Source organism: Dermacentor andersoni, chromosome 1 (assembly GCF_023375885.2).
Source record: "Dermacentor andersoni chromosome 1, qqDerAnde1_hic_scaffold, whole genome shotgun sequence".
Classification (NCBI taxonomy): Eukaryota; Metazoa; Arthropoda; class Arachnida; order Ixodida; family Ixodidae; genus Dermacentor; species Dermacentor andersoni.
In genome coordinates this window covers 24,637,814-24,653,407 of record NC_092814.1, presented here as the reverse complement: position 1 = coordinate 24,653,407, position 15,594 = coordinate 24,637,814, and the positions used below count along the sequence as shown (strand labels likewise).

Below are 15,594 nucleotides of genomic sequence, written 5' to 3'. Positions count from 1 at the left end.
CCCAAGATAAATCAGTGGTGAAATATGCTCCCAAATATTTAAATTCTGACACAGTCAACAGTTGTATACCATTAATGTTATAATTAGACTGAAAATGTTTCTTTTTCTTTTTAGTTAAACACATGTACACCGTTTTATTACGTTAAGGTTCATATGCCATGTTGAACACCACTGTGTGATCCTGTCAATGTGACCTTGCAATGTTGCACAATCATTTAAATTATTAGTAACTCTATACAATATGCAGTCATCTGCAAACATGTGCACAGAAGATTTAATATTATTAACAATGTCGTTCACATAAATCAGAAAGAGCACCGGGCCAAGCACCGATCCCTGTGGTACTCCCGAAGTCACGTCAGCCTCATCTGATTTCTCTCCTTTTACAACAACGCTCAAATGTCTAAGCTGCAGATAATTTTTTATCCAATTGATTACTGTAATGTCAATACCATACATGACAGCTTTTCTATTAAAAGTCATGCTGCACAACATCAAAAGCCTTCTTGAAACCAAGAAATACACAATAGTTTGTTCCGCCTTTATCCAATACACTTGCCAGTTCACGAGTTAATTCTGTGAGTTGCGTGACACAGGAAAATCCACTGTGGAAACCATGCTGGCCATTGTTTAGCAGGAGATTCTCATTAAAATTTTTAATTATGTTAGAGAAAGGAACATGTTCCACCACTTAGCACACTGTACTAATTAAAGACACAGGACGGTAATTGGTCACCAAATTTCGTGGTCCAGATTTGTGCACCGGTACTATATTTGCCCTTTTCCAATCAGAGGGCAGGCAGCTCTGCTCAATCGATTTTGTAAACAGCAGATATAAATATTTTTAAACTGAGCGTGAACATGATGATAACAAAGCATTTGGTATTTCGTCTCGACCACAGGCTTTTGTAGGGTTTAATTTCTTTAAAATAGTTTTGATTCCGTTCAGACTAATCATGACCTTTTCCATAATAACATCACAACTTCTTCTAGGAAAATTCACGAACGTGTGTGCATGAGTAGAAAATACCAATGTAAAATACGAGATAAAGTATTCAGCTTTCTGGCAATTGTCATACACTAACCTGTCGTCGTCATCAATACTAGTCGGTATTGCTAGATCATCCTTTACGTTTGTTTTGTAGATCTGCCACAGTTCTTCCGGGCGTTCTTTTATTCTCAAGTCTAGGGCATCAAAGTAACTGGTCTTTGCTCTTTTTATGACGTCATTCATTTTAGTTGTAAGTACTGCAATGTTTTTCTTGCCCTTCCACCTTGTTTTTTTTTTTTTATTGCACGCATTCTGCCTCTTGCGGACTAATCTTTGCACGTCATCTGTGAATGAAGGCTTACTTTTGCTGCGTCTAGGTTACATCAGCCATGAGGGAACATGTTGTTCACGTAAATCAAACAATTTATATTTGAATCTTACCCACATATCTTCTATATCGCACGTTTCTGACAGCGTCTCAAAGACATCGTAGTAACGGTCAAGTGCTACTGTTATCATCCCGGTATTTGCCTTCTTTTAGCTATGTATAAGCCTTGTCCCGCTATCGGTAACCTTAACATGGTGCAAGTTCAGCTCGCAAAGGACAGTGCTATGATCACTTACACCAGGTACGACTAGTGTTGTCTGGTCCTCAGAAGGCAAATCAGTGAATATTAAATCCAGCACACTATTTCCTCTTGTAGGTTGCAAAACAAGTTGCCGGAGTGAAAAACAGCTACACAGCCATTGCACTTCTTTTCCAGAACCACTGTTAATGCGAGCATTATTACTTTCTTGAGACCAATCAATTTCAGGCAGGTTGAAATCTCCGTCGAGTATAACATTGTTAAGTCTATGTAATATTGTTGGACGTCTTTGACAGACTGAGGTATAGGAAAAGATGTGACAGCACGAATTGTTTCTGGGTCTGCTTGAATACCAGAAGCGTCGACGAGGTGGCCCAGCACTGTAATCTGCGGACGACTGAAGTGACCGATGAATTTAGTTGGAGACCAGCCTCGTAGAAGACTTGAAGAACAGCTGATAAGTGCTCAAGGTGTGCCTCAAATGTAGGTGACAATACGAGAACGTCGTCTAGGTAGCAGAGGCATGTTGACCATTTGAACCCTTGTAGCAGAGAGTCCATCACACGTTCGAATGTTGCTGGGGCGTTGCATAGACCGAATGGCATAACTTTGAATTGATATAGACCATCAGGGGTGATGAAAGCTGCCTTCTCTTGGTCCTTTTCATCCACAGAAATTTGCCCAATAACCAGACCGAAGGTCTATTGATGAAAAGTAGTTGGCACCGTGGAGACAATCGAGGGCGTTATCAATGCGAGGCAAGAGGTAGATGTCTTTCTTGGTAATGCGGTTGAGGTGATGATAATCGCCGCAGAAACACCATGTGCCACCTTTTTTTTTAACAAGCAACCCGCCATGGTTGCTCAGTGGCTGGTTATGGTGTTAGGCTGCTGAGCACGAGGTCGCGGGATCGAATCCCGGCCACAGCGGCCGCATTTTGATGGGGGCGAAATGCGAAAACACCCGTGTACTTAGATTTAGGTGCACGTTAAAGAACCCCAGGTGGTCTAAATTTCTGGAGTCCTCCACTACGGCGTGCCTCATAATCAGAAAGTGGTTTTGGCACGTAAAACCCCATAATTTAATTTTAATATAATTTTTAACAAGCACCATGGGCAACGCCCGTGGGCTCGACGAAGGTTGAATTATGCCTTTGGCAAGCATTTTGTTCACTTCATCTTGAATAACCTTATGCTGTGAAGCAGAAACTGGGTATGGCTGGCGATGAATAGGACTGACATCACCAGTATTTATGTGATCCTTAACAATTGAAGTCTGGCGCAATTGGCGATTGTTGAGGTCGAAGATGTTGTGGTAGGAAACCAAAAGGCGACACAGGGCTGCTGCTTGTTCAGGCAATAGGTCCGCAGCAATCATGGGACGAAATATTGCGTCAGGGCAAATAGCATACTGTGGACATGGTGAAGAATCTGAGCAAACGTCTACGGAAAACGTCGTGATGTGGTCATCTCCGATAGCATGCAGCGTTGCAAACCGATATGACTTGGGGTAGAACTTCCTTTGTCAGGCCAAAATTGACGGCAGGGAGGCATGTTCGGTTATTGGTGACGGTGACCACGGAGTGGGGCACAGTAATATTATGCATCAAAAGGACATCAGGAACAGGTGTGGCGATGTAATCACCATCGGGCAAAGGAAAAGATGATAGCAAATCGACAAAAGTCAAGGCTTTAGGCGGCAGGTTGACGAAGGCGGTCATACTAAAGTTGTTTGGCAGTTCGGCACAAATATGCGCGAGTAGAGGAAGTTCGAGGCAAAGGGTACCGGCAGAACAGCCGATCAAAGCTGAATGCGCTGTAAAAAAGTCGAGTCTGAGGATTAGGTCATGGGGACAATTGGTCAGCACTGTAAAAAGAACAGGAACGTGGTGGTCGGCGATACTTATATGGGAAGTACACATTTTAGTGACGTCAACAGTGCTGCCATCGGCCACGCGTGCAGCTCGTGTAGTAGCAGGCGTGAGGACCTTCCTCAGGCGACGACGGAGGTTAGAACTCATTATGGACACCTGGGCTCCAGTATCTATTAACGCCGTCAAGGGGACACCATCGATGTGAACATCAGGTAAGTTCTGGTTCATTGGGTGCATCAATGGAGGATTTCGACATGACGAAGATAATGTAGCACTACCTCCAGGAGCTGCACTGTTTAGTTTTCCATCCAAGTTGGTCCAGAATTGGTCGGCGATGAATAGCGGCGTGGCTGGGGCGACGGGGACCGACGGCGCTGAGATGACGGCGAGCGAGCAGGACGACCGACATCGACGGATATGTCAGAGGTAGAAGGTATACAGCGAGGCGAGTAACGACGCGGGTCGGCATATGGGCGAGGAGATGGGGAAAAGGAGCTCGAATACGGCGATATCCATGAGGTGCGGCAGTGGCGAGTGACATGGCCAATGCGGAGGCAACGGAAGCAAATGGGCTTGTCCGGAGTTCTCCACCCGGTAGGGCTGCGGTATCTGGGAGGGGAATACGGACCGCTGTAAGGTGTAGGTGTCGGCACTGGTCGGGCGTCAGGTCAGGAGACGGAGCAGGCAGCAGGAAAACCGAGGTTGGCGAATTCTTGCCGCACAACTGCCTGAATGAGAGAGATCGCTGAGGTTGGTTGGTCAATGGTGGGGTCAAGTGAGCGTGGATGGAACAGGGCAGGACTTGTAGCCTCAAGCTCGCGGCGAACAATACGTGTGACGTGCTCATTTAAGGGTGGTGAAATGGTAATGTTGACGCAAGACGACGTCGCAGCTGTGTTAGGGAGCCGTGAGAACTGTGGAATGACGCGGCGGCTCTGGGCGAGCTCAAAGCGGCGGCATTCCTTGACAATGGCATCGATGGTGGACACATTGTTGAAGACCAATAAGTTGAACGCGTCGTCTGCGAACCCTTTGAGTACGCGGCTGACTTTGTCAACCTCGGCCATTTTCTCGTCAACTTTCCGGCAAAGAGCGAGCACATCTTGTATGTACAAGACATACGATTCTGTAGGAGACTGAACTCGGGTAGCAAGCTCTTTTCTAGCAGCCAGCTGCCGACCGGTGGGATTTCCAGAGAGGTTGCTGAGCTTCTCCTTGAAAGCATCCCAGCTAGAGATCTCGTCCTCGTGTGTCCGGGACCAGACACGAGGAGTTCCGTCCAAGTAGAATAGGACATTCATGAGCATAATGGTAGGGTCCCAGCTCTTGTTTTGGCTAACACGCTCATACAGGGTTCTACGAAGCCCCTCTGACGTCTGCTCCAGACCTTTACACCTGTGTGTGTGTGCAACACGAGTATGTGAGCCCGCCTCCTCCAAAAGGGCGGGTCATCTTCGGTGACGACGAACCGTGACGTCGAACGATGACTGGACGAACGTTTCCGTTCGCTTGGAATCAAGGGGGGGACAAGTGCTTATAAGCAGCGGTTGTCGGCTACGAGTGTGTGCTCGTCGTTGTGCTCGTCGTAGTGAGCTGCGTGCTCGTTGTCATGCTAGAAATGTACTAGTGAGCTGCGTGCTCGTTGTTGTGCTCATTGTAGTGAGCTGTGTGCTCGTAAGCTGTTTGCTGTATGTTAGTCTTGCGGGCTCCATTTGGGAGTCACGCTAGACTGTCGATGTATGTCTTGTTTTAAATGTAAATCCTGTAAATAAATCCTGTTCACCGAGTTCCTCTCTACGACCTTCAACTCCTTCAAATGGTGGCAGCGGCGAGATCGTCCGACGATTCCTACAGCCCTCGTAACTGATCGCATCACCCACGCTGGAACAATGCCATCAGGATAAGCGCCTGCAGCGGGGACCAAATGCTTTGTCTGCCTCTCGCTCCGATGGGTCACCAAAATTCATCATTACATAACTTCCAATACTAAATGTGCAGTAAGCCAGCTTACATGGTACCATGCCATCTCGGCACGCCAATTTTTTGTGAATGCGGTAGATTACCTCTAAAGCAGGGTGCGTGGCTGCATATGCGCTCAGCTGCACTTACAGCCATGCACAGCCACGGCCAAGACACGTGCTGAAAATTGAGGCGCGTGCCAACTCGACCTCACGCGCAAACCTTGCGCACAGCACGAGGCTACATGAGAATCGAAATGAATCAGCAGCCTCGACGTGGAGAGGTAGAAAAAGAAGCAAAGAAGATTCAGGGAGATGCTGGCAATCATGGAAGATGTGGTTGGAGATGGAAGATGGTGTCTGGAGCGTGGCGGTAGCGGCCACTCTAGCTCTAAGCCTGTGGTTGCAACAGGCTCCCACCTGAAAGCAGGCACCTCATCTAGCCCCTCCTGAAGCCTGTGGCTGGTGAATGCCGTAAGGGTGTCCAGCTGGGCCTGTCCAGCGTCTCCAATATCTCAGCCAAGCTCTGGCTGGTGAACACCGACAGGGCATGAGGCCGCTGCCAACAGACACAAGGATTGACGCAGTGCCAAGCTCTATCCCCAGGATGTGCTCCTATCTGCTCTTCACGCACTCATAACCCTGGCTGTACATTGTGCCCACTCCACTGGTGAACGCTCTTCGTGTACCTTGAACACTTGCATGAATTTCAGCACTCTTTCTTGTGTATGTTTATCGTTTGCTTCCCCTGAGTGTTTTAAACATAGCTTGTCTGTTGTGCACCTTTATAAGCGGCTTCATCATTCCCAATTATTTTTATTATCGTGTTTTTATTATCTAAATAACCTTAACTAGAAGTCACACTGCTTTGTGACAGAGAGCCACCCCTACGACCCACACAAAGCTTATTTTGTGTGAAATGCTGTGAAGCTGCCACCCCCATCCTCCCGCCCACACACACTAACTATTAACAATGCCTAGTGGTGAAAAAGAACCTTCTTCTTTCTTCTAAATTTCTGACCAGGTAGTAACATCCATCTGATCTTGTCTTTTGATTCATGGGGAAACAATGGAAGACCAGGTGCCTGAGCAAATGTAGCTGTGCCTACACTGCACAGCTATACAAGGGCTTCGTTCGACCCACTCACCTTTGTTTGAAGTTTGAGATAAGATTTGACTAAAGTGTCGTTATATGAACATTTCCATAAATGTGCAAGAGCACACCTGCCAAGGTTGAAGACTGGGCGTGTTGGTATAGCATATTAGAGGTTCAATTGTGCAACATTTGGACGGCACACAAAGAAGAGCACACACCACACAGCGCTCTGTGGTGTGTGTCTCTCTTCTGTGTGTCGTCCAAATGTTGCGCAATCGAACCTCTAAAAGCACATCCTCTCTCAACTGTGTGTAGGTGCTAAGTGCACATGATACCAATGTTCCTAGTGTTTTCTGGGGGGGGGGGCAGGTTCACATGCAGGCTCATAACAGTCCAGAGGACATTATGATAACACCCAGGGTGCTTTCGTTGGAAATGCCCATTATATGGGTGGACTACATTGTGTGGATTGAGGCACACGCTGTCGCCTTTGTGCAGCATTCGTCTATTCTGCTATTCCTGTGCCTCTTGCTTTTACATCTGTAGCCACGAACGGAGAGACAGCTGGGCTGTCACTCACCTGTTGTTTAGAAGAACTTCTTACTGGGCTAGTTGGTGCATTGCTTTGAAGAACCAAGTTGCACATTCAAAAAAGACCACAGAAAAACGTGATGGAGATGTCGCCTTTTCTACCAGCCTTTTGTTTGCACATTGCTTGGATTGAGTGCCACGCACCTACAACGAGCATGTACCTTCCATTGATCTTTTACCAAATGCTAAGCTGAAGAGTGGTGCCTAGTGCACGTGCGTGCTTGTACTAGCTGAGTTGCACTCATTGGAGGCTGAAGTTGATGGAGATTGCACTATGCTCTTGCGAGCAGGCCAAGTGGTCATTGCGAGAGTATGCAGCATAGGCGTGGGGACACATCTCACTCAGTGTCGCATCACAGGGAACCATCCCCCTGCAGCAACTTGCTAGCAACGCTTTTTCTGCATTTTCTTCCCCTTGGCATGGCAGCAGAGTAACAGGCTCTTAGAACCGACTAGCGTGTGCTGACTCTAGTGCTGACCGAGAGCACTGACCATTAGTGTCTGCACGTAGCAGAGTCAGTGGGCATTACAGGGCCCCCTGCCCAGACGGAATGGTGAAATGTACTCATCAACGAAGTGGAGACTGTGCTGTCTTGGTTACATGCAGATCTGCAGGGAGCTCCGTGCGAGGCGTCTCGAGGAAGGCCGGTTTGAGGAGGTCTAATGAAATTACCTCTTCGCGACCATTCAATAGGATGGCGGCGGACTTCGGCGTCTTCTGGAGGACCCGGTATGGCCCATCGTAGGAGGGTGTAACAGGTGCCTTTAAAGCATCTTGTCTGAAAAAAAAAAAAAAAAAAAAAAAACGTAGATCAAAGATGCAAGGTCCAGATGCACAAAGGTGCTGTGGTCCAAAGATCGAAGAGGGTGCCTGATTTAAATTACAGGGTCTCGTCACCTCAGGAATGTCTTCAAGGATTTCAGCGTACGGGCATTGTGGAATCAGTGTGCAGATGCCACTGGAAGCAAGAACCGACAGAACTCCATAGATGGAGAATCGCGTCTTGCTGTCAATCAGGCGATGGCGGCACGTGCTGATGTCGAGGTTGAAATGGGTCAGGAAAGCAGAGCCGAGGATAGGCTGACAGACGTTGGCTATGATTAAGACCCACCGAAATCTGTGCCGCAGGCCAAGGTCGAGAGTGAAGGACTGTAGACTATACGTGGCGATAGAAATTAGAAGCACGGTCACGCTTGGAGGACAGCAGTATGCTGACCTCGGCACCCATGTCTACAAGGAAGCGCAGGCCCAAAATGCGATTCATGAGGACAAAAAGGTGGCTGGGTTGTAAGGCAAGGTCACATGCCGCCGTCAGTGATCTCGCATTGCATTTCCTGACCACTGGCATGGTGCTGGAAAGTGCAATGGTATGAGCAAATAGGCGAGCTTCGAGGATTGTGCGAGCTGGGACTGCTCGGGGAAGAGGGACGGCGGCCGGGAAGTGAGCAGGAGTCGTGCTGGTCATGAGAGGACGTCTGAAGGACATTAATGGAGACGGCGAGCTGGTTGACTTGGGACTGTAAGCGAGCCATTATAGTGGATTCAGGTATTGAAGAGAGGGCAGCAGTAGAAGGAGAAGTTGCACTGTGGATTCGATCAGCGAGCTGGACAAGGCGGTGGAGGGTCAAGTCTCCTGCAGCGGCCAAGAGAAGGCAGGTGGACTGCGGCAAGTGTTGCAGGAAGAGCTCCTTCAACAGTGCACTGTTTGTGTCAACGTTGCTTGAGCCCAGGAGCCATCACATGCTGTTGAGCAGTTTGAAAGTGCGGCGATCTCCAAGCACCTCGAAGGTGAGCAGGTTCTGGAGACGTGTGCTTTCAGCCGCCGTGGTGCAGTCCAAAATACTCTGCTTCAGTTAGCGGTATGGGGCATCCCCTAAAGGGGCAGCGATTACATCCACCACCTCGTGAGCAACTTCAGGAAACAGGTTGGCAAGTAAGTGGTGATACCTAAAAGGCTCCGAGGTGATGTGGTGTAGATCGAAGGAGGGTTAAAGCTCGGTAAACCAAACCTGTGGGTCCTTGCGCCAGAACTAGGGCACGTAAAGCTGTGGAGCTGTGATGTCCTGTGGGCGCGAGGTAGCGTCAGGCCGAAGGTTGCCTGAGGGCAGTAGGTTGCTGGGGTCGATCATATTGATACATGTATACTGCATGTTTTTTGTGGCCGATGCACGCGAGCGCCCCGACAAAGACTACGAACGCTCTCTGGCTCTCGAGCTGTCGGCTGAACTGGCTAGCGCTGCATTATCCTTTATAAGTACACCTTGTAAATAGTCTCCAGTTCTTATTCCTTCGTTCGAGTAACATTTTGGTAAAGGGTGCCGTTCCCCGTCCTCGCCATGGAGCTCCACAGCGGCCGCACTGTCCTGCTTTCCGCAATGGCTCCCGGTGACGACACCTCGTGTGCTTCTACTCCTGCAACCTCACCAACCACGTACGTTACGGTTACCAACCCCCGCGATCTAATGTCGACGTTGAGGGCTGGCTCACCCTGTATGAGCGTGTTAGCTAAAACAAGAGCTGGGACCCTACCATTATGCTCATGAATGTCCTATTCTACTTGGACGGAACTCCTCGTGTCTGGTCCCGGACACACGAGGACGAGATCTCTAGCTGGGATGCTTTCAAGGAGAAGCTCAGCAACCTCTCTGGAAATCCCACCGGTCGGCAGCTGGCTGCTAGAAAAGAGCTTGCTACCCGAGTCCAGTCTTCTACTAAATCGTATGTCTTGTACATACAAGACGTGCTAGCTCTTTGCCGGAAAGTCGATGACAAAATGGCCAAGGTTGATAAAGTCAGCCACGTACTTAAGGGGATCGCAGAGGACACATTCAACTTGTTGGTCTTCAATAATGTGTCCCCCATCAACGTCATTGTCAACCTGCTAGTAACAGCGCAAAATGTAGACAGGGGACGAGACAAGAAGACACCACAAGCGCTGTAAAAAAGCCACCGCTTTGAGCTCGCCAAATGCCACCGCGTCATTCTGCATTTCTCCCGGCTCCCTAACACGGCTGCGACGTCGTCTTGAATCGACCTTACCGCTTCACCACTCTTAAATGAGCACGTCACACGTATTGTTCGCCGCGAGCTTGAGGCTACAAGTCCTGCCCTGTTCCATCCACGCTCACTTGACCCCACCATTGACCAACCAGCCTCAGCGATCTCTCTCATTCAGGCAGTTGTGTGGCAAGAATTTGCCAACCTCGGTTTTCCTGCTGCCTGCTCCGTCTCCCGACCTGACGCCCGACCGGTGCCGACACCTATGCCTCACAGTGGTCAGTATTCCCCTCCCAGATACCACAACCCTACCAAGTGGAGAACTCCGGACGACAAGCCCATTTGCTTCCGTTGCCTCCACATTGGCCACGTCGCTCGCCACTGCAGCACCTCCTGGACGTTGCCATATTCAAGCTTCTTTTCCCCCGTCTCCTCGGCCATATGCCGACCCGTACCGTAACTCGCCTCGCCGTATGCCTCCTACCTCAGGCGTATCTGTCAATGACAGTAGTCGTGCTCACTCGCCGTCCCCTCAGCGCCGCCAGTCCCCGTCGCCCCAGCCACGCTGCTATTCATCGCCGACCAATTATGGACCCTCCCGGACAGAAAACTAGACCATGCAGCTCCTGGGGGTAGTGCTGCATTATCTTTGTCGTGTAGAAATCCTCCACTGATGCTTCCAATGGAACCATAACTCACTTGATGTTCACGTCGATGGTGTCCCTTTGACGGCGTTAATAGATACTGGAGCCCAGGTGTCTATAATGTGTTGTAACCTCCGTTGTCTACTGAGGAAGGTTCTCGTGCCTCCTACTACTTGAGCCATTCGAGTGGCCGATAGTAGCACTTTTGACGTCACTGGAATGTGTACTTCCCGTATCAGTATCGCCGACCGCCACATTCCTGTTCTCTTTACAGTGCTTAACAATTGTCCCCATGACCTAATCCTCGGACTCGACTTTCTTAGGGTGCATTCAGCTTTGATTGACTGTTCTGCCGATACCCTTTGCGTCGAACTTCCTCTACTCGCACATATTCATGCCCAACTGCCGAACAACATTAGTACGACCGCCTTCGTCCACCTGCCACCTAAAGCCTTGACTTTTGTCGATTTGCTATCATCTTTTCCTTTGCCCGATGGTGATTACATCGCCACACCTGTTCCTGATGTCCTTTTAATGCGCAATATCACTGTGCCCCACTCCATCACCACCGTCGCCGATAACTGCACATGCGTCTCCGTCGTCAATTTTGGCCTGACAAAGGAAGTTCGACCCCAAGGCATATTGGTTGCAATGCTGCGTGCTATAGGAGATGACCTCATCACGACGTTTTCAGTTGACGTCTGCTCAGGTTCTTCACCATGTCCACAGGATGCTATTTGCCCTGACGCAACATTTCATCCTATAATTGCTGCGGACCTATTGCCTGAACAAGCAGCAGCTCTGTGCCGCCTTTTGGGTTCCCACCACGACATCTTCGACCGCAACAATCGCCAATTGCACCAGACTTCAACTGTTAAGGATCACATAAATACTGGTGATGCCAGTCCTATTCATCGCCGGCCATATAGAGTTTCTGCTTCAGAACGTAAGGTTATTCAAGATGAAGTGAACAAGATGCTTACCAAAGGTATTGTTGAACCTTTGCCGAGCCCTTGGGCGTTGCCCGTGGTACTTGTTAAAAAGAAAGATGGCACATGGCGTTTCTGCGTTGATTACTGTCATCTAAACCGCATTACCAAGAACGATGTCTACCCCTTGCCTAGCATTGATGACGCCCTCAATTGTCTCCACGGTGCCAAATACTTTTCATCAAAAGACCTTCGGTCTGGTTATTGGCAAATTTCTGTGGATAAAAAGGACCAAGAGAAGACCGCGTTCATCACCCCTGATGGTCTATATCAATTCAAAGTTATGCCATTCGGTCTATGCAACGCCCCAGCAACATTCGAACGTGTGATGGACTCTCTGCTACAAGGGTTCAAATGGTCAACATGCCTCTGCTACCTAGACGACGTTCTCATATTTTCACCTACATTTGAGACACACCTTGAGTGCTTACCAGCTGTTCTTCAAGTCTTCCACGAGGCTGGGCTGCAACTAAATTCATCGAAGTGTTACTTCGGTCGTCGGCAGATTACAGTGCAGGGCCGCCTCGTTGACGCTTTCAGTATTCAACCAGACCCGGAGAAAAGTTGTGCTATCACGCCTTTTCCTGTACCTCAGTCTGTCAAAGACGACCGAAGTTTTGTAGGACAGGAAAACACGTTGTGGGGCTAGTTAGTGCATAGCTTTCAATAGATGAAGCGCCAATAGTGACGGCACACTAGGAAGGAACAAAGACAGGACAAGGCCCTTTGTCCAGAGCCCCTTGTCCTGTCTTTGTTCCTTCCTAGGGTGCCATCACTATTAGCACTTCATCTATTTTGTACGACTCTGCTCCTACTTCCGACGCTTCGTTAAAGACTTCGCAGCGATTGCCCGAACACTTACTGATCTTCTGAAGAAGGACGTGCCATTTACGTGGGGCCCTGCTCAAACTGCCATGCTTGCCCAGCTCACCAAAATTCACACCACACCACCTATACTGGCCCACTTTGACCCGTCCTCTCCTACAGAGACACGTACCGATGCCAGTGGTCATGGTATCGGAGCCGTCTTAGCCCAGGGCCAACAGGGTCAAGATCGTGTTATCGCCTACGCTAGCCGCCTACTCACAGCAGTGGAGCGCGACTATTCAACTTCATCTAGTCTTTAGGAGGTCCCCCTGACAGTTCTTGTAACTCCGGGACCTCCTTCTGTACTAATGATGAATGACGAAAAAAAAAAAAAATGAGGAGCATAGCAGGCCTATGGACTAGTGCCTGCTCGCGGCGCAAGCACCAACTTTATTTTTGTCATTGTTCGCAGTGCTGACCGACAGCGCCGACCTTTAGTGTCTGCAAGTAGTGGCGTCGGTGGGCGCTACAGCCTCTTTGCCTCCCAGCTTCCCACACTGCCCTGGGACTGGGAGTTTGTGTAGTGTTGGGTGCTGCCAGAGGCAAATAAACCTGATTTAGTGTTGAACATCTTGAAGCGGCAGCGAAATACGACTAAGACAGAAAGCACGAAAGACACAGGACAGCGCTGAACTCGCAACTGACTTTACTATAAAGCACACACATACTTAAGTAGTACTACCTATACCCTTCGATGGGAGAGTATGTGGATATAGGTGATAATACTTAAGTATGTGTGTGCTTTCTAATAAAGTTAGTTGCGAGTTCAGCACTGTCCTGTGTCTTTCCTGTTTATTGTCTTAGTCGTATTGCGCTGCCCCTTCAAATGTTCGAACAGTACCAACTCGCCAAGATGTCACTGCTTCTACCGACTTAGTGTGTTTCTTGTGGCTCAGTGCTTGCGTAACTTAATCTAGCACACATGCACAATGGCATGCCAGATTAAGCTAGGCAACGGCTGACACGGCCTTGCGGCTCAGTAAGCCTGAACTGTCAGTGGCTAGTACTCCTGTGAGATACCAGACACCACAACATATAAAACCCTACCTTAGGTGATGATCAGCAACTTATTTACATGGAACTGCATACTTGCTTTACATAGTCACTGCTTCCTACTTTGGGCAAAACTGAATGTACTTATATATGCATTTCATTACATTTATTTTCATCCTTTCCCCCTCCTGCTTCTATCTCTTTTCTAGCTTTTTCTTGTTTGCCACTGCTATTCATTTTCTTCTTCAGCCTCACCTCCTTTCTTTTCAACCAGCTTTAATTCTTTCTGCCAGTTGTTGAACCCTCTATTATGCGTCCCAGCTTTGTCACTGCTCCACCAGTGCACCTGAGTAAGCAGCAGAAACGATACTTACCGCAGTGAATCACTGTAGAAGTGCTCACTAGCCGGCTCAGTTTCAAGCAGCAGCTGTACTGCCTGGTCAGCCTGACCCAGCAGGAGCAACCGGCACACGCATCGCTGCGTGTGGCTGTGCCCCATGCGTTGTCGCTCATGAAAAAGCAGCCGCTTGAGCTGTAAGGTCTGCACAGAATGTGGTAACCAAACCTTAGTTTCTTAATGAGACACCACAGAACAATGAGCCAGGCTACATGGGAAAATTGCTCTCTGGAAAATAATTTTATTACTGCTTATTTGATTTAAAAATCAAAGAAAGCCCAACTTTCTTTTTACAATTTCCTATACGTTGAAACTACAGCATTGATGACATTATGTTACGTCGCATATTTTACAGTGTTTTCACATATTTGGTCCTTTCTATAGTACTAGTGAAGCATACAAAAGCTGTCACATTTGATTTTATTTGGAAATGTAACACAATTGTTTTTTATAGTCAAGAATTGACTAGCCTTTTGTAATCCCTCTTATGCTCTGTGACATCAGTATTAACAATTTATCGGGATAAACCTTTCTTAGAATACAGCCTTCATAACAAGTTTTGGTTCTCTCATAATACATCAATTAGGAGAGAGAGAGAGACCATTATATTAATGAAGGGGAGACGCTCCTCGAAACAACATTTTTTTAATTCAGTATTTGTACTAGAGATTTGAAAATGCACCCACTTATAGAGCATTATAAGCAGATTTCAAATATGTGATTCGTTTCTGTGTAGCCACTATAATCCTTGAGTTATGTCCTACACAATGGCAAAATAAAGTGATTTCATGGGCATTTTGTTGTGTAATAAATTTTCACAAAAAGCTTCGTTCTGTAGCTTATTTAGCTCTTTGTAGACTGCTAAGTGGCAATATCTATTCAAACAGCATCTACAATTACTGTAGCTATGAAAAAAACATGAGGACACTTCAACAAATTTTTTTCACAATCACATGAAAATAACCTTTGTCGCGAAGCACTTTGAGCAGTAAGCGTTCGCGACTAGAACGTTGGAGCAGCGAGAGGTAGTGTAGCTGACCGAGCACCGAAACAAGGTTGTTCTTTCTCGTCGTCGTTGTCTCTCTCCTAGCCACAGCCCCACTGCTCCCTATTTTACAGTACAGTTATCTCCCCCGCGGAAAAGGAAGCCGTCCCGGCGACCTACGGATAGGACAGCACAGGCGGATCATAGTAGGGCTTGAGACGCTGGGCATGCACAATTTCACGTCCACGATGGCGATGATCCAAAGGTAGCTCGAGGGGTTCCACAATATAGTTGACTGGAGACGTTTGGTTGATCACGCGGTATGGTATGGGCCTTGGTACTTCGACGCGAGTTTCGGTGACAGTCCAGTGGTAGAGGCTGGAACCCAAAGCCACACTAGCGAGCCAGGAGCATAGGATACAGGAGCATTGGAACTTTGTCGATGGTGCTTCTGGTGTTGCTGGTCTTCTGACGTAAATATACGGGAAAGCTTGCGACACTCTTCTGCGTGTGCAGCAGCTTCGGATAGGGTAGTTGTTTCCGTGGAGTCAGGGCGGTACGGAAGGATAGTATCCATTGTGGAAAAAGGTTTGCGTCCGTACAGGAGAAAGAAGGGCGAAAATCC

The 15,594-nt window shown here is 48.2% G+C and overlaps 1 protein-coding gene across 1 annotated transcript in view; it reads right to left on the bottom strand.

Moving 5' to 3' along the window:
- LOC126545225 (WD repeat-containing protein 11-like) overlaps window positions 1-15,594 on the bottom strand; it is a 289,213-nt gene that overhangs the window by 18,473 nt on the left and 255,146 nt on the right. Inside the window, exon 21 of the mRNA XM_050192989.3 lies at window positions 13,962-14,128. Within this exon, the coding sequence (XP_050048946.1) occupies window positions 13,962-14,128 (167 nt within the window). The remainder of the gene's footprint in view (window positions 1-13,961; window positions 14,129-15,594) is intronic.